Source organism: Coniophora puteana, assembly GCF_000271625.1.
Source record: "Coniophora puteana RWD-64-598 SS2 unplaced genomic scaffold CONPUscaffold_10, whole genome shotgun sequence".
Classification (NCBI taxonomy): Eukaryota; Fungi; Basidiomycota; class Agaricomycetes; order Boletales; family Coniophoraceae; genus Coniophora; species Coniophora puteana.
Window position 1 is genome coordinate 470,777 of NW_006913062.1, and position 24,739 is coordinate 495,515.

General features: G+C 55.3%; 7 protein-coding genes across 7 annotated transcripts; 4 read left to right on the forward strand and 3 right to left on the reverse strand.

The window, feature by feature from the left end:
• Nucleotides 1–1,339: 1,339 nt before the first annotated feature.
• Nucleotides 1,340–7,848, forward strand: CONPUDRAFT_167293 (uncharacterized protein). The gene is made up of 4 exons (XM_007773122.1): nt 1,340–3,191; nt 3,256–6,839; nt 6,895–7,241; nt 7,302–7,848. Exons 1-4 carry the CDS (start codon nt 2,756–2,758, stop codon nt 7,381–7,383), a joined length of 4,449 nt encoding a protein of 1,482 aa, XP_007771312.1. The 5' UTR covers nt 1,340–2,755; the 3' UTR covers nt 7,384–7,848.
• A 659-nt stretch (nt 7,849–8,507) lies between these two features.
• Nucleotides 8,508–10,830, forward strand: CONPUDRAFT_127772 (cytochrome P450 monooxygenase). The gene is made up of 5 exons (XM_007773123.1): nt 8,508–8,846; nt 8,922–9,284; nt 9,339–9,804; nt 9,858–10,356; nt 10,407–10,830. Exons 1-5 carry the CDS (start codon nt 8,564–8,566, stop codon nt 10,473–10,475), a joined length of 1,680 nt encoding a protein of 559 aa, XP_007771313.1. The 5' UTR covers nt 8,508–8,563; the 3' UTR covers nt 10,476–10,830.
• Nucleotides 10,831–10,884: 54 nt separating this feature from the next.
• Nucleotides 10,885–11,893, reverse strand: CONPUDRAFT_156242 (uncharacterized protein; the record flags this gene model as incomplete). The annotated part of the gene is made up of 2 exons (XM_007773124.1): nt 10,885–11,352; nt 11,414–11,893. The coding sequence occupies 2 exons, from the start codon at nt 11,891–11,893 to the stop codon at nt 10,885–10,887; spliced, it is 948 nt and encodes a 315-aa protein (XP_007771314.1).
• A 649-nt stretch (nt 11,894–12,542) lies between these two features.
• Nucleotides 12,543–15,275, forward strand: CONPUDRAFT_108040 (uncharacterized protein). Its single transcript, XM_007773125.1, has 11 exons — nt 12,543–13,047; nt 13,111–13,230; nt 13,286–13,444; nt 13,505–13,718; nt 13,778–13,884; nt 13,941–13,975; nt 14,033–14,212; nt 14,265–14,320; nt 14,369–14,378; nt 14,427–14,478; nt 14,538–15,275. The coding sequence occupies exons 1-11, from the start codon at nt 12,928–12,930 to the stop codon at nt 15,213–15,215; spliced, it is 1,731 nt and encodes a 576-aa protein (XP_007771315.1). The 5' UTR covers nt 12,543–12,927; the 3' UTR covers nt 15,216–15,275.
• A 1,202-nt stretch (nt 15,276–16,477) lies between these two features.
• On the forward strand, nt 16,478–18,842 carry CONPUDRAFT_83737 (uncharacterized protein). The gene is made up of 11 exons (XM_007773126.1): nt 16,478–16,557; nt 16,614–16,733; nt 16,796–16,954; nt 17,014–17,227; nt 17,286–17,392; nt 17,448–17,482; nt 17,537–17,716; nt 17,769–17,824; nt 17,879–17,888; nt 17,938–17,989; nt 18,056–18,842. Exons 1-11 carry the CDS (start codon nt 16,534–16,536, stop codon nt 18,728–18,730), a joined length of 1,632 nt encoding a protein of 543 aa, XP_007771316.1. The 5' UTR covers nt 16,478–16,533; the 3' UTR covers nt 18,731–18,842.
• Nucleotides 18,843–19,040: 198 nt separating this feature from the next.
• On the reverse strand, nt 19,041–20,802 carry CONPUDRAFT_145552 (uncharacterized protein; the record flags this gene model as incomplete). Its single annotated transcript, XM_007773127.1, has 2 exons — nt 19,041–20,502; nt 20,560–20,802. 2 exons carry the CDS (start codon nt 20,800–20,802, stop codon nt 19,180–19,182), a joined length of 1,566 nt encoding a protein of 521 aa, XP_007771317.1. The 3' UTR covers nt 19,041–19,179.
• A 2,111-nt stretch (nt 20,803–22,913) lies between these two features.
• CONPUDRAFT_61281 (glycoside hydrolase family 114 protein) lies at nt 22,914–23,726 on the reverse strand (the record flags this gene model as incomplete). Its single annotated transcript, XM_007772959.1, has 1 exon — nt 22,914–23,726. One exon carries the CDS (start codon nt 23,724–23,726, stop codon nt 22,914–22,916), a length of 813 nt encoding a protein of 270 aa, XP_007771149.1.
• Nucleotides 23,727–24,739: the final 1,013 nt, after the last annotated feature.

Sequence of the window (24,739 nt, forward strand, 5' to 3'; positions counted from 1 at the left end):
GCTCGAGATTGTCCAAATGCCCGAGGTCAGCTCAACGCTTCAGGTCGTTTCAGCCGCCGGGGTCGTCACACCCCCGACCGCTCCAACGCTTGAAGTTACCACAACGCTCGAGGTCGCCCTGGCACACGAGATTACTGAGTCCCAGGCGCCCATGGCAGAGAGCACCGCGTTCGGCCATGACGGCCACGAAGACATCCTGATGGCTATGAGCGTGGTCGGCAGGCAGGACGACGCATGTGCAGACTCGAACGCGATGGACACGTCAGGCGATATTATCGATCCTATGCCAGTCGACCTTGTCCTTCCCCAGCGCGCCGCTCCTGCATGCACCGCTTATGACGCGGAAGGAGACGTGATTATGGGCGACGATACCATCGCTGCTGAGCCAATGAGCATGGGAGTCGGAAGAATGGGCGACGAGGGGATGACAGTGAAGGTGTCGAGCTCAAGCTTCGGACACCTGCCTGTGTCCCCGGCCCTGGTCGCGTCCATTACCAACTTCACGCCCACTCCTACGGTTGGCGTCGTTGCATACACACCCGCTTTTGCCCCTGTCGCCGCTCTTGCTCAGCCTCCCGTCAACATCGGCGCCAGAGGAGAACCAGAACAGCCAATCATACCAGTCTATCCGAGCGACCTCCCTCATCTGCAACCCCCGGCTATTTCCCCACTTAGCTACGGGTCTCCCCTTTCCTCGAACGCTCCGGATACCTTCAGGTCCGAGCGGTGGCCCGCACTCTCCGCCCTGCCCTTGACCAGTGGCATAGCCTATCGGCCCCGCGCAGCCGGGTCAAGCGGGCGCTCGCCCTTGTCGTCCTATTCGAGAATGGCGTCTACGCCGGTCTTCGACCCCTACGCCCGCACTCAATGGACGAGCGAAAAGGAGAACGTAGCCTGGAAAGCACAAGGATTGTTGAACCAAAACGAGACGAAATACAAATTGAATTCCTTCAATTGCCCGGAGGCCTTCCTGCCTGCGCCTCAGACGCACGTGTCCGGCGCACGAACAGACCTGCGGGTGGCGTCGTCCTCGTGGGCGTATAATTCGAACGTGGCGTATCGGGTGAGTGTTGCGTCCGTGCTGAGAGCAAGTGGTGTGGTCATGGATGCTCATTGACGTCTAGGGATATCAAGGATGCCCTGTAGAGATGCAGCAGAGACGCGCCGACAGTGACGTTCTCGGCGTCCGTTCAAATCCAGCGAGCCAGCCCTCGAATGCCTCGCGTGTGGACATGCGGTCCGGCAATGCCACGAAGACCGCGAAAATTGCAAAGGCAAGGACGAGTGGGGGTGCAACTCACGTCTGGGGGCTCCGTGCGCTTCCTCTTTCCGAGCATCCGCGCGTGAGAGCTCGTCGACTGGCTGCAATGTACCAAGAGCGGAACGAGAGGAAGGGGGGTTGCTTCCGGCTGGGGACGCTCGTTGGGCAAGGCGTCAGCTGCCTCTCGAAAACAGCGAGTTTCGGCATGGGTGCTGCTGGGCCTGCAGCCAACGCAGCCCTGCGAAACCTCATGCAGTGCTTCGGGAGGCGCCAAAAGGTGATCATGCACTCCGGCTGAAGCCTGGCTGGCACAGTTACGGACTGCGACGGTCTGGCACTTGACCTTTGAAAGTCGTACGACCCACCAATTGAGGCGCCCCGGAAGCGTCTTCCAATCGACAGACGTGACCCGGTCGTTCATCCAACCTTAAAAGCAGCTTCCATTCCTACGCCAGTCGTCACTTGGATGCGCATGTTTCTGCCGGCATCTACACTCGTTCCGCGTCACCTTGTTACTCTTCCGCGTTCGGACACGTATCGGCTTGCCGCTCTTTGACCCCATCACGAGTTTTGGCTATCGTTGGTACCATTCTTCCGTTATCGATGGCGCTGCGGACCCGGTACCAGAGCTTGTCTGTCGGAGTTTGGTTCGCAAGACTTGGAACGTGAGGCTTGGAATGCGTTTCAGAACTCTGGATGATGGAATTGGAGAAAGGCAGAGGGTTAGCGCCAACGAGCTTCTAGGCCTGGCAAAGAAGAGGTCGGAGTCGATTTTGTCGATTCGTGGCGCCAATCGATGGAGTTGGAAGGAGAGGAGAGAAGGAGGGGGTGGGGCGTGGTCGTTCTGGTGACCTTGGCGATGGCGAGTGCGACCCATGGAGACGGCTGGTTTGGTGGGGGGTCGATTTTGAGCCAATCGCTGCCCTTATATTGACCAGCTGAGTCTAATGAAACAATTTGCCTGGCCCCGTTGCTCGGGGCGAGGCCGAGGAGGAGATCTCTAACTTTGTCTGTGTGAACGCTATGATTGGATTCTAAGAAAGGGTAAGCTATAATTGTAAGCTACAGGGACCGCAAACCCTCGACATCAATGTCCCAGGCGTGCAGGTTCTTGAGTGGGCTGTAGTCGCTGTAGGCAGTCTCGAGTTGGCCTGTGACGGCAGGGCATTGTGGGCCACGCGCCGGGTAGTGTCAGTGGTCGAGGAGATGGTGGGATCTGGGGTCCGCACGTGATGAGATGATGCCTTGTGTCGGCCCGCGGGTGCTGTTCTTCATAAAGAGGAGCCTCCTGGCAAGGGCATGTCCATGTCCCTCCAGCTTGCTTGGTGTCTCCTCGCTGCCTCACCCAGTCTGGTCAAGTCTCACTCGACTCGCGCAGTCTGCTCGCCTTTCATTCTTGTGCATTGCCTGCCTGAGCCTCACATCACACTCCGAGCTGGGTAGCTTGATAGCTCACAGCCATTGCCAGCCACTACCAGCCACCAGCGCTCGTTTATGGCTTCAGCTCGTCATCTCGTGCCGCCATCTGCCAGCAACTCACTCATGGGCAACTGCCCTCGGCCACGCTCGCGCTCGCCAGCCCGTCCGGGGATTTCTCCTATTTCGTCACGTCCGACATCTGCTACCCCATCCAGCACGTCTGTGTCCTCTTCAGCGACGCAGCGCGCTGAACGCGTCGAGCGGGCAGAGCTGGGGAGGGAAAGGGAACGAGGCAGGGAGCCCGCTCCTTACTTGACACACGAGGTGGTGCACCATGGTCGGAGAACACTCATTCCACCCGACAACGCCGGCAGGAGACGCAAAGGGAAGAACCCGAAGCGCCGGGAGGAGAAACGCGAGGAGGAGGTCCGCTTTAATCTCGGCTACCCCTTCAAAGCCACGCGCCAGGCGAGAGAGAGGCGTCGCCAGCAACAGCAGCAAGAGAACGCAGGTGAGTTTTGGTGAAGTGACGAGTGGCTATATGCGCATATACTCACACGATACTCTGTCCCCAGATCCTCCGCCGCCGTCGTATGAGGCGACGACGGCCGTACCGAACGTGCTCGATATGAACCCACACCATTCCCAGGAGATCCCGTCACCATCCGTTGCGTCTTTCCGTTCTGCTGCAACGTCCTTGCCCATCGAGTCCCATGGTCCCCCGCCGCCCATTCCCCTATCCACTCGGCCCGATCTTCCGCGGGTTCCGACAGACGTTGAAGACCCGTCGTCTCCTCGAGAGAGCATCGGCAGTGATTCGCCTACGCCAACACCCTCTTCTTCTTCTTCTAAGCCCACCTACGGGTACGAAGAGAAATTTGCTGATGCAGAGGAATATGACTCGGACTCCAGCTGCGGGTATGAGATGGTAGACCTCGACCCGTCGCAGCGTTGGGAGAAGGATCGTGAAGCTGCAGGACTTAGCATCGCCGTCCGGAAAGAGAAGGGTCGCATTGAGGAACGCGAGAAGAATACGTCGCCGCCCGACACTCCGGCCTCCTCTCATGCACCGACTCTTGCACAACTGGAAAAGCTCGAGGGAATGGGGAAATCTGCTAGTCCTCGAAAACGTCTGATGCAGAAGCTCTCGGTCAAGATCCCTTCCAGCATACACAACACTGCCGGTTCGCACGCATCCATGCAGTCGACGTCTACAGTGTCCTCAGCTTCGAACACGGCTGCGACGACTCCATCGACGCCAGGAACCATGCGTACGCTGTTCCGCACTCAATCGCCCCCACAACCGCCTCCGACCACGCCTAGCACATCCAGGCTCGCACTTTTGCGCGGTCACACATTCAATCGTAGCTCGCCCATGCTGGCCGAACGTGGCAACGCTGGCGCCGCCTCTTCCCGAGCCCAAAACCCACCTGCCAGTAACACGGGCAAGGGCTCGTCTTTTCTCTCGCATGTCAAGGGCAAAGCAAAGGCCCGACGCGGTAGCGTACCAGCCTCCACTTGCCCCTTTACCTCATCCGAGCCCTCCGAGGACTGGGAAGTGCTGCCCAAGGACGTTGACGGAATCCCTTACGACTTCAATGAGGGAAACATGGGTATCATGTCCAAACTTCGGCGTCGCTCATCTAGGGGTGTCCTTCTCCAGGAGACAGCGCCGCAGCCGGGTGCTCGGCCAATATTTGCAGAGCTGGAAGGAGGAAGCCCAAGAGGTAGCCGTTCCTCGAGTCAGGTCAGGCATGATCCGTCGCCGCTTGGTCAAGGAGAAGCACGTCGCGCGCAGCAGTCCCCGTCGCCTGCGCCTGCACCCGCTGTGCCGAAGGGCCACATGCGACATTACACCTCCCCGACACGGTTCAGTGGTTCGGGAGCGGATCCAGCGAGTGCACCACCGTCGCCTTCGCTTCATCGCTCTGCATTCCAGGCGTCATCGGTGTCGCTTTCGCAGGTCGGGCACGGTAGCGAGACGGCGGCTGCAGCAAGGGAACGCACGACACCTTTCTTAAAGCGGACAATGCATCCTTCGAGCCCAACGCGGTCCGAGTTCGACAGGGCGAGCGACCAGCAGTCGATGCATTCTCTCTCAAGTCCTACCTCTGCAATACGCACGATGCCCATTCCTGTCTCTAATCCCTCTGTGGCTATCGCGAGGCGCGCCGAGCGTTCGTGCTCTCCTATTCGGACTGGACATGTTATCTCGCGGTCCGAATCAGCTATCCATGATCACCCTCTCGCGCCTCCGTCTGCGATCCGTACAACACCGACGATCCGCCCACAGGATATTCCTCGCCCTCAGATTCCTGCGGCTCAGCCGGCTCCGCAGACTCCGCAGGAACCGCAGCTCCCTCCCCAGACCCCACATACATCGCAGATCCCCCGGGCCCAGACGCCGCAAGGTGACACCCTTACCCTGTTTAACAGCGCACCTGCCCTGGAACGCGGCTTCGCCCCTGGCCCAGAGCTGGACGCAAGCTCAGATCCCAACTTGAGTCCGAGATCGCGGGACAGGCACGCCAGGGCACGTAGCGTGCAGCGCGAGGATTCGAGCACACCGACGTACAGCACCGTCTATGCGGACGCATCGCCGCCGTACACGCCGCGAGACCCGAGCACGTGTATCCCGCTGTCGACGCCCATGCTCATGCCCGATGGCGCTGAGGACGGGGAGGGAGCGACGATGTCGACGCCCACGTCCACGTTCAGCTCTGCGTCGTTCGCGTCGGCGCTTGCGTCGGCGTCGTCCTCTACTGTTGCGTCTGCTGTGTCGACGCCCTCGATGGGCGTGTCTGCTCTCCCCCTGCCTCCGACGCCGCACTCGCTCGCAGCCTCGATGACCTCGTTCGGCTCGTCGGCGGCGTCCAGCCCAAGAAAGCACTACCCCGGCCGGCCGCTGCCGGTGACGCCGCCGCGCTCGCCGCTGGCGTGCTCGCCGTCTCCGATGCAGGCGTGGCTCGCTGCGCGGACGAACACGGGCGCAGGACCGATGGTGGACGGACACAGGCTGCGCCCGAGCGCGTCGGCGCACAATCTGAGCATCGGCACGGGCGCCGGCGTGGGCGAAGTCAGGCTGCGCCCGAGCGCGTCTGTACAGTTCCTTAAAGGGCGAACTAACTTCATTGCCAATGCGGATGGCCACGTCGCCTCGAGCTCGACGTTCGGCCCCGCATCAGCCTCGGGCTCGGGCTCGGGTGTGCCAGAGGGCCTGCTCATCGACCTGAGCGAGGACTCGCAGCTCGCGGCGCATCCGGCACTGTCGCGCTTCGGAGGAGGCGCGGGCGCACCGCTCCCGCCGGATCTTTTCGACGTCGCCTTCGACGGGCCGAGTGACCGGGACGAAGACCCGGTCGATGATCCCGACGATGAGGAGGAGGAGGATTATGACTCGGGCTCGGAGCCTGCGACGCCGACGAGTGGACCTGCGTGGATGGCTGGTACGCGGAGCGGGAGCCCTAGCGCTGGGGCTGGGGTTGGTGCGGGCAGCGATGGGCACGGTGTCAGCAGACATGTTCGCGACAGTTTTTCCTCCATTCCCTATGGGTGTTTGCCGGTGGGCAGGGGTGTACATGCGGGCATGCACGACTCGAGGCTGTCGCTGGCTTCGAACGGCGCGGACGATGCGGTGGACGAGTTTCTCTCTGCGCCGTCGACGCCGCTGCCGGCGCATGCTGTTCTGACGCCGAACGCGCTTGTGCCTGCGCGGCTGCCCATCCACGCGGAGGTCGGGGCAGAGGAAGAGGAAGAAGAGGAGGAACGAGCTCTTGCCGAATTCAATGACGCGGATGCAGACGGGGAAGCCGAAGATGAGGAAGGCGAGGTGGACGAGGACGCCTCTGCGACAGCCTCGTACGAGTCTACGCCGTACGGCTCATATGACTCGACGCGTCTGCAAGGCAGCGCGAACGACGGCCCAGACGTCGCCTCCGTCCTCGCGCGGCTCAGCTCCGGCCCGGGTGCGCGGGCGGACGGATCCGACTACGAAGTGAGTGCTCCTGCCGCGCACCGCGAGGGCCACTTGATGCTCAACAAGCAGCGGCGCGATGTGGCGGCCGCGACGGCCGCGGCCGGCTCTGCTTCTGCTGCAGCGGGTCATCAAAGCCAGCCGCCCCGCCGTCGCCGCGGCGGGTGCGGTGCTGCTGCTGCTGCTGTGGCAGCGAGAGCGTCGCCGTCGTCGTCGCCGTTGTCTGCGCCGTTCATCATAGGCGCTGTTGATGATCGCGGATCTGCTTGGGCCCGCTCGGCTGCACTCGTCGCTGGGCGATGAGCGTGCTGCTGCTGGTTCTTTTCCCGGGGGAGCTGGTGGTGGAGAGGGGGCGGGGCGGGGGCAGGGGGGAGAGGCAGCGGGAGTGTCGAGGGCAGAGAGAATCGAGGCGGCGCTGGCGGCGTGTCTTGTGGGTAGAGTTGATCTGGAGCGGAGGCGGGTGATGAGGGACGGGCGGGTGAAGCTGAAGCTGGCGCTCCTTGGCGTTGGCGTGGACCGGTGCGCGATCTGCATGTCGCAGTTCAAGGAGGGGCAGCGCGGCGTGTTGGGGATGAAGTGTCAGCATGCGTGAGTGTTGTCTTTCGCGATGGTGCCCTTTCGCGATGGCGTGCTCATATTGCGATGTAGGTTCCATGAGCGTTGTGTGCGGGTGTGGCTCGCGAGCAGCAGGACGTGTCCGCTGTGCAGGGAACGGCTGGACTGTGAATGATGGGTGTTGAACGTTGACCTCGGATATCGGACACGGACTTGATTCGGGAACGAAAACGTAAAACGGCTAATTTCGAATCGGGGAAGGTGCTGTGCACACTTACTCTTTCGTGGACGACTTCCGTGTTTCATCATTCTACTCGTGACATACCGCAAAATCTGTGTTTCGTGCTTATCTCTGGGACTTTCTTGTTTTCTTTCTTGCTTTGTCATTTTCTTGATCTGTCGTGTTCGCTTTCTTGGTTTCTTGTTGCTCTCTCAATCTGTTGCGCCTATGTTCAGGCCCAATTGCAAGTAGTTTGTACTAATACGTCACGTCATGCTTCCTAATCTCGTTCTCACATACGCCGTGCTGATTGTATGTTAGCTCCCCACTCTACACACGGACACCGACGAAACGGCCCCTCCTGTACCCATTTTGCGCTTGTTGTATCTCACCTTGACGCACCCATGTACTTGTTTTTACCCAATTGATGCATCTGCTAGATGGATAGTCCAGTAAAGCGTGTATGGGGTAAATTTGGTTCCGTTCTGCCAGGGTCAGACAGCCGACAGATCCGACGAAAAAGACACATCGAAACAGAGCGCAACTGAGTAACAGTGTTCCAGATCGACGTGTCTGCGGGACAACCATAGCCCGGCGACATGGCAGGCCAATCACAGCCAAGCAATGAATGAAGAGGCGATGTGCTCTGCAGATCTTCTCGCGTCAATAATAACACCTGCATGTCTCGACGGCCGACATCGAACACGCCAAGTAGACCTGCTCGTGTCGGACGGGATGCTCTTCAGATACGCACGCCGCGGACTGGACCGACGGGCGGGGCCAAAGGATGACTTAGTGTTTTACCCATGACGCCCTGCGTAGTCCCATGGGGGCGCTCCTTCTTGGATCCGGCCGACTATTTAATAGTCAACCGCATGCCTTTCGTTTGCTCGTTGTACCAGCCACCCGACGACGACTCGCAGCGGAGGCAACACAGCGGACTGCCCACCTTTTACGATTGGTTTAGTTGGTATGTGCCGCTACCCCCTGTCTGAGAACGTCAGTGGCTGAGAGTCTCCAACTTTGGTGCCTGCAGAGGTTCACGTAAAGAGCGCTTCCTCTCCCCCTCCTTTGCCCACAAACTCCCAGTCCCCACCCTTGCAGTCTTACGTTACCTTCCAGCTAATCGCACAACATGGACAGCGTCATTGCCACCCTCAAGGACCTCGTTCCCATCAACCTCAACTTTGACTTCGACGCGCTCCTCGACCGCCTGAGGAGCATCTCGCCCAGCCAGCTTGCTGCAGGCGTGCCCGTCTGCCTGCTGCTCTATTTCCTCGTGCCCTGGCTCTGGGACCCGTATCACCAGCGCTCGATCCCCGGACCGTTCCTCGCCAAGTTCTCGAACGCGTGGCTCGGCTGGGTGTCTGCACACGGACACCGGTCCGAGATCGTGCACGAGCTGCACAAGAAATACGGTGCGTGCGCTCTCCTCCTCCCAGTTCAATCCGATCTCTTGCTGACTCATAACGCGCGCGGCGGCGAATATAAAGGCCCCGTCGTGCGCATCGCCCCTAACCACGTCTCTGTCGCGGACCCGGAGGCGCTCCAGGTCGTGTATGCCCACGGGAACGGGAGCCTCAAGTCTGACTTTTACGACGCGTTCGTCTCCATCCACCGTGGCCTCTTTAATACGCGCGACCGGCAGCAGCACGCGCGCAAGCGCAAGATTGTGTCTGGCATCTTCTCGCAGAAGAACGTGCTCGAGTTCGAGCCGCATGTACGCCTGTACGTTGGGCAGCTCATGGAGCAGTGGGATAGGCTGTGTGCGCGTGCGGAGAAGGGAGAGAGCGGGGACGAGGGCGAGGGGGGCTGGCAGGGGCGGGGCGGGAAACTGTGGTTGGATTGTTTGCCTTGTGAGTCCTCCTTGACCAGCTTGTACGATTCAAGGTCTCAGTCGCTGCTCGAAGGGTACAACTACCTCGCGTTCGACATCATCGGCGATCTCGCCTTCGGCTCCCCCTTCGGGATGATCCATTCCGCCAAGGACTCTGCCCCAGTCGCCGTCTCGCACGCCGACGCCATGTCCGCGTACGGCTCGTCCGCGTCTAATATCAAGGTCGTGCACATCCCCGCCGTGCAGATCCTGAACGACCGCGGCGAGTACTCGGCCGCGATGGGCGTCCTCCCGCCTGCCATCCGCCCGTTCATGCAGCGCTTCGTGCCGTGGTACAGGAAGGGCGGCAAGGCAGTAAGGAACCTTGCGGGCATCGCCGTCGCTGCGGTCGCGAAGCGGCTGAATGAGCCGTCGGACAGGGTGGACCTGCTGAGGCGGCTGCAGGAGGCGAAGGACGACGAGGGGAATCCGATGGGGAGGGAGGAGCTCACGGCGGAGGCGCTCACGCAGCTCATTGCTGGGTCCGACACTACTTCCAAGTGCGTTCGTATTATCTTCTACTCAAACTCACTCTTACCGGCGACCCCTCCAGCTCCTCATGCGCCATCACGTACTACCTCGCGCTGCACCCCGAAATCCAAACCAAGCTCCAGCGCGAGCTCGACGACGCCCTGGGCACAGACGACGACCCCGTCTCGACCTTCGACGCCGTAAAACGCCTCCCATACCTCGACTCTGTCATCAACGAAGCCCTCCGCCTGCACAGCACATCCTCCATCGGGCTCCCGCGCATCGCGCCCGAGGGCGGCCTCGCGCTGCGCGGGCTGTGGTTCCCGCCCGGCGCGATCCTGAGCGTGCCGAGCTACACGATCCACCGCGACGCGGGTGTGTGGGGCGCGGACACGGAGGCGTTCCGCCCGGAGCGGTGGGCGGAGGAGGAGCGCCGCGATGCGGTGCAGAGGGCGTTTAACCCGTTTTCGTTTGGGCCGCGGGCGTGTGTGGGCAGGAACTTGGCGTCGATGGAGCTGTTGGTGATTGTGTCGTCGATTTTGAGGAGGTATACGTTTGTGTTGGAGGATGCGGCGAAGCCGGTGCGTTGGTTTCTTTGTTTGTGATGGTGGGTGGCTGATGTGAGCTGTAGTTCGACACGCGCGAGGGGTTCTTGCGCAAGCCTGTTGAATGTCGCGTCGGGATCAGGCGCCGCGTGTAGGCTGCGGCACCGTCTGGCGTTAGCGTGCGCATGCAGCTCCCATTATGATACCGCTCTCACTCTGAACACTTATAGAAACTCTTTCGTATCATCGCTATTTGCTCCAATGTCCGCGCCGTCAGTATGTTGAAGGTTATCTTGAACGACAAGGACAGTTTGTACGATATCTCATGTCACCATAGTTGCCTCGGATTTGTGGCTCGTAAACATTGGAACTGTCGCTGTGGTTTCTCCGTAAACCCAGACCTGCCTTGAAAAAATAGGCTGGTTCCCAGAACTCTCTGCGCGTTACAACGGTATTCATCATAATTCGTAAGTACAGAACTAGCACAAGCTGTGTCCGAGTCAAGTCCATAGAGGATACCGAGGCAGGATGAGTCGATATAGACGCGAGAACTGGAAGCAAGTATCAAATATGGGAAGCATGACCAAATCCAGATCCCCCAGTCGAGAAGATCACGTCCAAAAGCTCTCTACCGTTATCATGTGCTTGATCACTTCCGGATCCGATACCGAGACCTACTGGATGATAAGGATGAAAGGGATCAGGGCTGGGGGTTACCTCTGTTTCTTGACTATCATCTCCCACTGGGTCCAGCCCCACAAAGGTTTCCAGACTGTCTTCAGGATTCGAAGGGCGACGAGCAGAGATTGACACTGACGCGAGTGTGGTGATGTCGGCTGCTTGGCCGTCACCCCTCGGCGCGTTTGTCAGTTTTTGGTTGTTTGCCTTCAATCGAGCGGCACGCGGCACATAGTCCTTGCGCCCGTCACGAGAAACGTCTAAAGCCCAGTAGTTCCCTCGGCCAGGTACATCAGCGGGCCTCGGTATCCTGTAGAACATGTTGTATTTGCCCAACAAGTTACTGACCGATATCTGGTGGAGATCATCCGTAGGCGTTTAACGGGCATGACGGATGAAGGTGAGCGGCATTCACCTTGTTGAGCGTCTTGTACCGAGAATCTCTCCACTTCTCGAGGTGATCCGCAACTTCGAAACAGAGGTCGTCGAGAAGCAAGCGACCGCGTGCGCTACCTTTGATCGCCAGCCCGAGGAGATGGCAGAGCGAGACCTGCGGGATGGCCCTCGTCGCCTGAAGATGTCCCACGAGGTCGAGGTCGATGCTGTGGCGAGGGGGTATCCCGAGCTTCTCGCAGAAGAACGCGTCCTGGGGAGATAGCGGAAGATACACGTAGAATGGCTTGGGCACAGTTTTCCAGCCGTCGGAGCCACACACTAATGTGGGATAATGGCATAGAACCGGCGCCACTCTTACTACTGCTGAGCAATGCGGCCCGAGAGGCTGGTGGTCTGACCTAGTGGCGTCGTTCTTGGGGCTTTGCTCCTGCGGTAGGAATTTGTACGGAGTGGCTCTTGAACGACGGTTGGGGCTCCTGGGAGGCATGCTCTTGGGCATACTTGAGCTGGGAAAAGAGGTGGCGAAGTCGAGGTGAGAGGCGTCTACGCAGAAAGCAGAGTTCATATAGGCGACATGAGGATGCTGTATACGTGATGGCCAGGTGGTTGGATTTCAGGGTCGCCTACTTCAACAATAGAGAAGCGACAGCTCGGCGGAATCACTTTGACCAGCGCTAAAGCGAGACAGAACCTACGACCAGCAAAAGGCTGAGGTTCCGTTGTGTGGCGTAACATGGAGGCGTGAGGCAATGGTCAAGAGGCGTATTTTGGAGTGAGGGATTCAAGACGATGGCGGTGGCGCGACAATTCATGTACTGTAACGAAAACCACGCGTTGCTTCGCAGTGGCAACACCGCACGAGGGGACTGTGGGTCCAACTTCATGTCGGAAGAGATGACTCGGAGGACGTCGGAGGAAAGCGAAGAAGCCGAAATGTAAATTTCAAGCGCCGACAGTCCGACATCCGCCACACTAGGCGGAGTTGAACGTTGAGCGGACTCGATCCCGCCTCGTGAACCACGCGTTAAGCTGAGCAAGTCAGAAGCCATAGCAATCCATGACCAGACCCTGTTGAGCCGTTCATGGCATAGTTCAAGTCTGTTCATTCCTTACCCTTTGATAGTGGACTCACGTCAACTTCTGTAGCTGAGCCACAATTCTGAAGTTTGTGCTCTTCGTCTCAAACGACCCTATAACGCCTCAAAAATGCTGCACATTTGTCGATGACATGATCGTCCTGCATATTCTTATTTCCCGTACCCTTTTCACTTTCTCAATCCAGGATTCTGCACAGCAAAAGTACAACATCAGTGGAGCAAAACATTTTCCGGACCTTTCGGGACGTTAGTGTAGGTCAGTTTCACTGAGCTCGTTCGCCTATCTGATTACTTGGCAACATATTGTTGGCGTGATGGGATCTATCCATTTACCCGAGCTGATCAACGCAAACGCACTCACCCGGAGGCGCACCACATGTGTAGTTGTTGAGCTAAATGGGACTCTGAATTCTTGAGGCGTTACAAGGCTTGGAGGATGGACTCATATAAGAGACCGGCCAAGTCTTGGTCCATCCAGCAGTTTCACAACTACGTCGTAAATCACTCTCCAAATTCTACAAACTTCTTGATGATGGCTTCGCCTCAGGTGCTTATTGTACGTGTTCTATCTGGTTCGCGTCTAATTATGTCTGGCTACTAATTAATAATATGGAGCAAGGTCGGTGCTGGCCCCGTGGGTCTCGTTGCTGCGTTGGCACTTCTGCGTAACGGTCTCTCTGTGCGAGTCATTGAGAAAGCAAGTGCTCCTCACATTGGCCAACGTGGGTCAGGCAATTTCGTGAGTACATGTTGGGTTTCTAGCGTACAAGTTAACTCTCTTATTTTTCTTACAGCCACGCACTCTAGAAGTGTATCATTTTCTCGGCGTACCAGAAATTGACAGAGAAGCCATAGCGGTCCCACTCATACACACGCACGCCGCTGGTAGTCTAGAAGTTTTGAAAGAACTTCCGATGACCCCGCGCTACGAGCCGACGCCAGCCATCCCTTTCGTGCGTGTTGGTAGAAGTCTCAAGCCATGATTCACGCTGATGTCATGTACGTGGCTTCAGATCAGCCCGAAGGTCATTGGGCAGAACAACGTAGAACGTATCCTGAGCTCTCACATACAGAAACTGGGCTGCACTGTTGAGTACGGGGCGGAGCTCCGGTCTTTTGAACAAGACGAAGAGGGTGTAGTCGCGCAAATCGTGATCAGAGACGGCGACAAAGAGACAACCAGCACGATCAGGTCTCAGTTCCTCATTGGCGCTGACGGAGCCCGAGGCAAGTTTCCAGTTTCTATTGTCATCCATTGGCCATCCAACAATTCCTTGCTCGTCTAGGTGTTGTTCGCAAGCAGCTTGGTTTGACCTTCCTTGGTGAGACTCGTGACACTATTAGAGTCGTCACTGGCGACATTCGCTTCAAGTGTTCTGGCTTATCGAGAACTGTGAGTTCTTGATTGAAAATATAGCTTATATGTGGTACTGACGGGTGTGAGCTTAGTGTTTTGAAATCTTCAACTACGACGCGGGAGACGTGTATGTCATCAGCTGTCCCATGCAAATAGCGTGTATTAATACTCAGTGATCTTACAGCGTTATTCTCCGTCCCACTGACGAGATCAAGGGTGGAGACGGCTGGCAGCTCATTACTTTGGGAGCTAGATTTGGTGTTGATACCTTACTATCTGATAAGGAGGCATTATATTCCGCTATCAGAGAAACACTCAATTCCCCCGTTGATTTCTTGGAGCTGGTTTGGATTTCCGAGTTTCGGTATGTACAAAGTGTTGCCCACTCTCTATCAACGTAATAACCACCGCAAAAGACCCAATATTCGGATGGTCGACCATTTTGGACAAGGAAGGGTCTTTGTTGCTGGAGGTCAGTTCATCGTCGCTTATTTTACGCGAACTAACAGGTTTCACCCAGATGCCGCTCAGTGAGCATACGGTCATCTTTTATCGCTCACTTGCTAATCATTGACAAGCGTACATCCCCCTACTGGCGGACAAGGTCTCAACTCTGGAGTTCAAGACGCCGTAAGTCTTTTCAATTCTCTACATCTTTCTGCTAACAAATTTATGGCTCTCTCATCTAGTTCAATCTCGCGTGGAAAATTGCCCTCGTGGCAAAAGGCATCTCCCCACTTTCTTTCCTTGACAGCTACACGGCCGAACGTCTGCCAGTCATTGCTCAGATGTTAAACATCACTACAACACTCCTAGATAAGACCTTTGGCCCAAAGCGTGGAACGATTGAGAGTGCCATGGAACGCGGTAGAATCTTATTCATGCTCGGGGTGAACTACCGCACAAGTCCCATCGTGCTCGATGAGTTCTCTGCCGGGATACCACCCGTACCCGCATATCAACTCGATAGAAGCGACGAATTGGTCGCTGGCGACAGAGCACCCGATGCGCCTGGTCTTGTCGAGGGAAGTGCGACGGTCAGGCTGTTCGACATCTTCAAACCCACTCATCATACCGCATTGGTGTTCGCCCCTGACGTCCAGGTCGCAGCCGAGATGATCGTGAAGTCATTCGAGACCTATTCTGCGTTTGCTCGCCCTGTGGTTATTCTGCCCGCGTCGGCCAGCTCGGGTTCTCCGATCCCATCCGCAAGGGTCGTCATCGACAAAGAAAACTACGGCCGTACTCACTATCTCATCAAGGACGAGCCCAGAATCATCATTGTGCGACCAGATGGTGTGGTGGGCGCAATCGTGGCAGGACCGTTGGGTGTTCACAAATACTTTGGCTTGATCCAGGGCCACTAGAATTGATGACGTCGCTCGCTTACTTCTTGCCGGTGTGTATGTAGTCTAGTTTATACCATCTCCACTCGTTCAAGTGCAAAAGAGAAATAACCTCACAGGATGGGTGAATCTGATGGTGCTCCGCGCAAGCCTTCATCCATCTCCTGATCAAGAGAAGTGAAAGCTTGGTGGAATTGTATTACTTTGACCAGCACTAAAGCGATACATATTACCGACTCTTGCACGCACAGATTCCTGTAACATGCACCTACCTTATGCATGGATGCTATGGGTTACAAGCTGTGAAAGAACATAATGGCGAAATAGGATCGAGGAGTAGACTATGAAAGTCTCTTGGCTGAGTCTCGAAACCTTCAAGTTCGGGTTGAAGGACGCAGTTAACCGCAACTTCCGAGTTCCGATCTAGACGAGACTTGCTTTTCGCTTGCGTGTGCTTCCTTTTCCTCCTTTCGCCCACTTTTTGTTGGGGAGGAACCACCTGAGCATAGTAGCTCAACGAAGATCCAGCTGTCGACCCCTGCTCGAGGGAAGGTCTGGTAAGCATTGTAACGACCAGGGCATACATTCAACCTCAGCTTCGACGATGTGGACTTACACCGTTGTCACCTTCCGTAGCTTATCCAAGTCCACCATCCTGAAGGCGGCGCTACTTCGAGAGGCATTACGGCTTGTCTCAAACACTGCCGCATGCTGTGGTGATACATTTGGCGACTGTATGCTTAGTCGTTCTGCGAACTATCAACCTCCGCACTCATCCGAGTCCCCTCCCATCTACTAGTCTGCACAGCAAAGTCGGCACCGAGGATGTCAGCAAGCCCAACGTCAGCGGGGCATTGTAACCTCCGTCAGCGTTTCGACCTTGCTCGCTTACTGATAACATAGCAACACCGTAGAACATCGGTTTATTCTTATACCACCCGATGCACCGTGAGTTTCAGTTCCCCTTTCGGACCTTTTCATTACTGCGGAAGCACCGCAAGACGCGTACGCCCGGCAGCTGACTTTGTTAAATTATCTGATAACATAGCGACAACGCATCAATGCGACGAATCCTTCCCGATCGACCCCGCGTGTGCTGCCTCACTGGTATGACTGATACTAGGGGACGCGTACACTCGGCACTGAAATCGTGATCCCTGAACATGTTCCGCCGACGAGCTTCTCGGGGCCTCTGAGTCTGCAGCCGTTAGACTGCTTCAAGTTGGAGGGTGGATTCATATAAAAAGGCCAGCTACGCCTTGGTCAGTCAGACACAGTATCAGCACTACCTCATCCTCTAAATCAAAATTACACACCCAGTTCTACAGATTTGCTCATTATGACTTCAACTCAGGTGCTCGTTGTATGTGCCCCTTCTAGTTCATACACAGATACGAGCTGTTGCTAACATGAAACAAGGTCGGTGCTGGCCCCGTGGGCCTCTTCACTGCGCTGGCACTTTCTCACAACGGCATTTCTGTTCGGATCATTGAGAAAGCAAGTGGTCCGCACATTGGCCAACGTGGAGCAGGCAACTTCGTAAGTACTCATCATCATACTACTTGCCGGACATATTACTAGAGCTTCAACGATGCATGCAGCCCCGCACTCTTGAAGCATACCATTTCCTCGGTGTGCCCGAGATTGACAGGGAAGGCCAGCTGGCCCCACTCATGCAGACGCATACCATTGGTAATCTAGAGGTCTTGAAAGAGTTCCGGATGTCTCCGCATTACGAGCCGACGCCAGCCATCCCCTTTGTGCGTGTCCACTGGAGATCAAGCTGTGTTTACCCGCTGACATATTTTGTATGGTCCAGAGCAGCCCAAAGATCATCGGTCAGAACAACGTAGAGCGAAACCTTAGATCTCACCTGCAGAAGCTTGGCTGCACCGTCGAGTACGGAACGGAGCTCCGGTCTTTCCAACAAGATGAAGAAGGCGTGATAGCGCAAGTCGTGACCAAAGATGGTGACATACAGACGGCCAGCACGATCAAGTCTCAATTTCTTGTTGGTGCTGACGGCGCCCGGGGTAAGCTCTCGATCTTTACTGCATATAAGATGTTATGGGGATTCATGTGCTTTTGAAGGTGTTGTTCGTAAGCAGCTCGGGTTGACCTTCCTTGGTGAAACTCGTGACACCACCAGAGTCGTGACTGGTGACATTCGTTTCAAGTGTCCTGGTTTATCGAGAGACGTGAGCTTTCAATCGAAGCATAGTTCACATACGAGACTAACGGGTGTATGTTCAGCGTTGGCAATTCTTCAACAATGATACGGGACACTTGTATGTTCTTAACTTTATGTCACAACCGAGTTGATTTACTCAGGAGCCTCACAGCGTTTCTTTCCGCCCCACTGACGAGATTCTTGGGGGAGACGGCTGGCAACTCTTCATTGTGGGAGACAAGTACGATGTTGATGCCTTGATATCAGACAAGGAGGCGCTGTATTCCGTTATCAGAGAAACTGTTAATGCCCCCGTTGAATTCTTGGAGCTGGTTTGGATTTCCGAGTTTCGGTATGTGCAAAAGTGCTGTCGCTCTTCATTGATGTGTTAATTCTCTTCAAAGACCCAACATTCGGATGGTAGACAAGTTTGGGCAAGGAAGGGCCTTTGTTGCTGGAGGTGAGTTCATCGTCCCTTCTTTCCTGTCTGAAGAAGTTAACAGGTTTCGACTAGATGCTGCTCAGTGAGGATATGACCGTTTTTAATCGTTTGCCTGCTAATCATTTACAAAGCGTGCACAGCCCCACGGGCGGTCAAGGTCTCAACTCTGGAATTTTAGACGCCGTACGTCATTTCGCATAGGTTCTTCAGGCATTTTCATTGAGACATTTGTGTTCGCCATCTGCTTAGTTCAATCTCGCGTGGAAGATCGCCCTCGTAGCAAAAGGAATCTCCCCACTTTCCTTCCTCGACACCTACACGGCCGAACGTCTGCCAGTTATCGCTCACATGCTAAACATTACCACTGCCATCCTCGACAAGAGCTTTGGCCCGAACCGCGGAACCGTCGAGAGCGCCATGGAGCGTGGTAGGATCCTCTTCATGCTCGGGGTGAACTACCGCACGAGTCCAATCGTGCTTGATGAATTCTCTGCCGGAGTCCCACCTGCACCCGCATATCAACTCGACAGAAGCGACGAGTTGGTCGCTGGAGACAGAGCACCCGATGCGCCTGGTCTCATCGAGGGAAGTGCGACGGTCAGGCTGTTCGACATCTTCAAACCCACTCATCATACCGCGTTGGTGTTCGCCCCTGACGTCCTGGTCGCGGCCGACGTTGAGAAGGCGCTCGAGCCTTACTCGGCTATTTCTCGCACTGTGATCATTCTGCCCGCATCGACCAGCTCAGGCGGTGCAGTCACATCCGCAAGGGTTGTTGTCGACAAAGACAACTACGCTCGTACCCACTATCTCATCAAGGACGAGTCCCGAGTCGTCATCGTGCGGCCAGATGGTGTGGTGGGTGCTATTGTGGCGGGATCGTCAGGTGTTCAGAAGTACTTCAGCTTGATCCAGGGCCACTAGTGGTGACTTTGACTATTTAATGCTTGTATGCTAGAGCGTAATTTAGCTCAGAACATCCACATTCACTTAGATGTATAAACAAGTCTGCCCATATGCGAGAAACTGATTTATTGCATTGCCTCGTTAAACACTCGCCAGGGAGGCCTAGTGTGCCATCCGACAGGTGTAGTATGGTGTTTAACGCACCGTCGGTCGCGTTAAACCATCGCAGACCGAGCCCCGGTGCTCCGTCACCTACATATGTAGCCGTTCGATCTCTAAACGATCCAAAGCCATATACATGCTGTTATATATCGATGGACTGGAATGTAATGCTAACGACTAGCTCTGATAGTAGCTTACAACACGTATCAAAGTGTGACACTCGAGGAAATGAACATGTGCGGTAGCATTGACCATGCAAACTTATGCCCAAGTTGGAGACTACACTTCACCACTTACTTGTTAAGTTACTTCCCAGTGACCCTCTTCGCCACCTCTCGCCATTGCTCCATAACTAGGGGACGAGATGGATGCGTCGCCAGCTTCCGATCATTATGGCTGAGCGACTTCAGCCGAGGAAGCATATGCTTCAGCAGCTTCGCCACCTCGTCCGCTTCCGGCTGAATCGGCGAGCAAAAAAGGTTAAGCTGATCGAGACGTTCGTGCCTCGGGAGCTGGTCGATCTGCTCCACTTTATCCTCCTCGAGCTCAATCGCGAAGAGGTATACACACACCACCTCGAGCAGCGGACAATTCGTGAGCAAGATCCCCAACCGGCGAATGTTCATAAGCCGTCCTTCGCACAGGAAATGGGTCCTTGCGGGATTGGCGTCCACCGAGAAGCTGCACAACTTCGGCCAGAACCCGGACAGCTCGTCGATGCCCGCGTCAGACCACGCGATGGGCCACTTGCTCGCGTGGACGAAGTGTGTCAAGTTCTTGAATACAGCCAATGGACGAAATACCGTTGAAGAGCATGCATAATCCGTGGCGGGATCCCAGTCGATGGAGTTGCGAATTGTTAGCGAAGTGAGGATGTCATGGGGTAGGCTCATGGTGAGACCGTGTATGAACGGCTCATATTCTGGCCTGCCAGTGATGACGTCGACAGATGTGACGCTGCGGAAGCGGTTGGGAGTCTGTAGAATGTGCAGGTATGGTCCGCCTAGGAAAAGCGTCTGTAAAGCGGGGAAGAACGGGGTTATTGCCTCTGGGTAAAAGACACTAGGCTCCTGTTCGATAGGTTCGAAAATCTCGTCGCGTTCGATACATTCGGAGGACGTTAAATGTAAAGTCTCGAGGGACGGTAGTGAAGGTACGACAGACAGGAGCTGCGAGTAAATATCACGCAAGTCAGAGTCAAAGTAGAGTTCTTTCAGGCTTTTCCTTCCCATCAAGCATTGTCCTAGAGAGGAGAAGGTATCGTAGAAGACTGCGCTGTCGTAAGGATTGAGAGTTAGGCTTTGAATCGAAGGAGCGATCTGGAACAGGCGAGGGACGATCGCGGGCACAAGCTCGAAGAATTGGGACAATGAGACATCTTTCAGTGTGGGGACGAGAAGGTTACCAACAAACAGCGTCTCTTCGTCCAGTGGAGGTCCAAATCGCCAGGATAGCACCCTAAGCGAAGGAAACAGCCGATAACTAGTATTCGCCAAGACATGAAGGAGTTCCTGAGTGAGGTATATCCGGTGGTTGGTCAAAGTATGATCATAAGTCAAACACAGAACGCGCTTTCCGTGTCGCCGGACGACCTCTAAGTCACTCCAACGGATGGGCCGTAGGAGGTCCTACATCCAGACGCTGGAATCAGCTATTCCGGGTCGGACAAGCTTAAGGTGACATACTATGAAAGAAACGGAACGCCTGGTAGGGCTCCGTTCCGGATCAAACTTTACCAAATCCCCGTGAAGACAGCACAAGAAATCATCAGAGTTAATGTTGGCATAGAATTCAAGTTCGTCAAGGGCGGTGTCGCTGAGGGACGTGCATGTTTGTGCGAGAGCTGCAAGGGTTGCATTGCCGTGGTCCAGACGGATTTGGTGACATATGAAGGACAAGATCTCTGCTATGCATAGGCAGCGGTGCATGGGTAATGATAAGGAGTGGTACCTGGATAATCAACGTTGCATCCTGGGGACCCGTGCTTGGGCGTAATCGACAATTACCGTCGCGTGCGTATCGCTACCGTGACGCGAGAGGGCAACCTGACAAGGGGTGGCAGTGCTACCCTCAACCTTTCGAAACGTTTTGTTTATTTGGTCAACGGCACCATTCTGCTCTCACCTTCAACCATAGCAAACGAGATACATATCACCGTAAGATTGCTGTTGAAACTCTCTTAGCCATGGGGAAGGGATTTGGTCAAGGTCAAACACAAAACAGGGTACGTAAGATCAGGGCTCCAACTCAACTCACTAGACGCGCACCAGCACCGCTGACCTCGTCGGCGGATCCAGCTTTAGGTTTCATGGGAAGAAATGAGAACGACCATAAAGGAGATCTTCTTTGCTCGTCCGAACTTTTCCTTCAAGGCTTCCTTATCCTCTTTCATCTAGATGGGTGCTGGCGATGCATGATCATCGCTTCTCCTGGGCTCTTTTCTCTTTCTCGCAGAGTGCTTTCCTGAAAAGTGCCAGCAAGGGTGCCGCTGGGTCGCTGTTATGACGCCTGGTTTCCCTTGCTGATCTCGAACGAGAACTTGGCTCAGACGTCCTTGTCTCGGGAGTATGTCATCGTATATGAAAAAGTGCATGCTCCATGCGACGTGCACTACGTGCACACGAGGGGGAAATCCTGGGAGGTTCGCGCTAGCCAGAGCCCTCGGCTAAACCGGGTGCACAATCTGGGACTTACGTTTTCCTCGTTGAAACAGCACATAGAGTTTTCTGTGCGTATATCGAAGCTCATTTTGCCACATTGCTGATCTTGCGAAGAACTCTCAGGTTCGCATACATGGCAGCTCTATTCTCAGCGATAGCGCAACCGATTTACTTTGGGATCATATCGATGGCTCTCCTCTTATTAACCTTGCGTTCTGCCTCTCAGACTTGCATCGCCAGGTCAAAGGCCACGGAGCTCGACACACAGAGGATCTTTGACGATTCCTTTCTCTCGATCTACCTCTATCGACTCGGCACCATTGTTCTAACTCTCCGGCGTAACAGCTGGACTCTGAGGGGTGTACTTCGAACGGTGACTTTTGATGATGACAGCCAACAGCTTCGTCGTTCCCGATACGCTTGTGCATGTCGTCTCTATCGCGCACCGTGCACCCCAACAGAGCGCGCGCTCGCTATCTGCGAGATGCGGCGGTCCACGTCAATCCATAGACCTGATGCTCTGTATCAGACATACAATGCCTACGATATCCCTCGCAACTGATGGTCATAGTCCTGCTCGGGTGGACGCACAAGAATCTGCCCAGCGGTACGGGGACCCGAAGTAGGGGCATATCGCGGTATTGGTTTGTCGCACCATTCGGCAAAATATCCCAAGGTTGGCACTGTTTCCCATCGACAGACGCTGTTTCCTTTGGGGGTATTTGCTTGCGGGTGTATGGAGGCTGATGGTCTGTGCGTATCGAGGAGATGGCATGTGTATATACGAGCACGTTGGATAGCCCGAGTCTTTCTCTGTGGTGTACGCTGTAAGCGTAATCTTTGATCCTGGTGGTCACAATTTTTGGATGCTGTTCTTCTTCGTGAAGGAACTTGTAAAGAGTAGTTAACGATTATTATTGTGATGAATTTAGCCAGTTTTGCTTTCTGCGACTCCGAGCCTCCCGTTGTACAACGAGGACTTGCGTTCCCTCATATTATTTCCAGCCTGACGTGCATCGCATTATCAGAGAGTACGAGAGTGAGGGCACGACCGACTCCCCGGAGTATTAACAGGCAGGTGCGTCGTTCGACAGGAAACACATTTGTTTCGTCAAGTTTTCCGGGACACCACAGGCCTAAATCAAACAGCAGTTCATCTAACTTCACGGTGGTCATTGCGGTGCGTTGTGTGAATGCTTTGTGTATCGTAGCGAGCAGCGGGCTATGAATCTTACAACACATAAATGTCAGAGCTTAGAGCTATGTTGAATGGAGAAACTTATCATTGTGTCAAAAATAGCCTAGAATTAAGAACGACTATGAATTCGTGCTGCATCCCACAAAGCTGAAGGCAGGCATTGCCTTTCATATGTAATTTACTAAGAACATGTCGTCGTCCAGTTGCCCAGATCCATGTGTTTTATCAACGTCGAGAACCCATCTGTCCCACCACCACTGCAACTCTTCTTCACGAAGTCCGGCGACGCGGTCGCATCGTCCGTATACTCGATGTGGAACACCGGCTTGTTCGCTTTGATGAACGGCTGGTACAGATCGCACTCGTCGTACTGCACACACTGTTCGTTCACAACCCACTCCGCGACGTCAACAACCTGTGGAACGATATCCCCCGCATTCTTCAGCCCGTACGACAAGCCCGCAGCGTGCGCGGTATCCGAGAGGAACTTGACGTAGTCGACGCCGTCCGTCTGCGTGAGGTTGAACCCCGTATCGTTACCGTACCCATCGACATTATCCACGTCCACCCCATCGCACCCCTTGCTCTTCGCGACCTGGATGCGCGCGCTCATGATATCGCGCACCCCGCTGTTACGCGTGTCGACCCAGTTCTCGTCCGGCCAGCCGTCCATGACCTTCCCAACCGCGGCCGCGGGGAAATCGCCCGCGTCCGTGCGGTAGCTCTCGCGCGAGCCGCCGGAGAAGTAGCAGATCACGGCGTGGTTCGCGGCTTTGAGCGCGTCGAAGGTGGACTGCGGGGTATCGACCATGTCGAGGTCCCATGCGTAGAAGGTGGAGTTGACGGTGGAGGGGTCGAGAGCGGTGGCGTATTGGATGTTCCAGGTTGCACCGGCTGTGGGTTTGAACGAGGGACTGCCGTCGGCAGAGAGCGCGTTGGCGCGGTGGGACAAGCCGAGACAGAGGCCAAGGCCGATAGCAAGAGTAGAGACCATTATGGGGGCGAGGACGTGTGCGGTGGGAGAAAGTTGCGACCGACGATGCGACTGGTGAGGTGAAGAGCTTGGCAGTACTTTGGGTCTCAGGCGTCGCCTCTAGCACTTTATACAAACCAGCCACAACCGGCGGAACGGAAGTTTTGGAGTTAGCTTGCTTGCTGGAGCCTGACAGTGATGCAAGGCTCGTTGCCCGCAGACGCATGCGTTCGGCCTCGTAGTTGCCAAGAAGACTGATCCGTGGATCCAAAGCCGGATGACATAGCGATAAAGCCCGACGGAGCTCAGAGTGGACCTCAGAAGAGCTTCAAGTCATACCAAAGTATGTCAGTAGGGTTATAGCAGGATTTCGTCGAGATACTTGTCAGAGATGTGCAAGACCCTAGTTGCGAGTCTTTGAAGATACGACGCTGAGCATTCCGTGCAAACTTCCTATGGGCTAGTTATGGGCGACAGGGGCGACAGAGATCAAGAGCAACCAGGAGAAGCCAAGAGTAAGCGTGGTCGCTACCTAAGTGCACGAGTTAGATGGAAAACAAACATTGAATGGCGATCGACGACTGAGCATGCGCAAGCAAAGGCGAGTGAGAACATGGGAGGTGACAAGGCGGAAGTTGTGCGCTGGCCGCGGCGAGCGCTGAGTTTGGATAATAACCCAGATTTCACGGACCTGACTCCACTGCAGACAAACGGCGATTTTATCCGCACTGCAGACAAACTGCGATTTTTCTGTTACAAAAAGTGATTGAAGAAGGCGGACAGATGAAAGCCTTTTTCACCCATCTTTTGCTGTGCGAAAAGTTACTGAAAAGTTAAATTTTTGCCTCGGAGTTTGCATTTCTGTGCGGAGATTAGATAGAAACACGTCCAAATCGGGAAGTTAGAGTCCAAATTCGGTAACCCGTCTAATTTACCAGCGCAAAATTGACGCAAATGTTGGCTAAAAGATACCTTTTCCTGTGCAGAAGGGGGTTCCAAAACTCGGAGGAAAAGGCTTTCATCTCGCCGCCTCT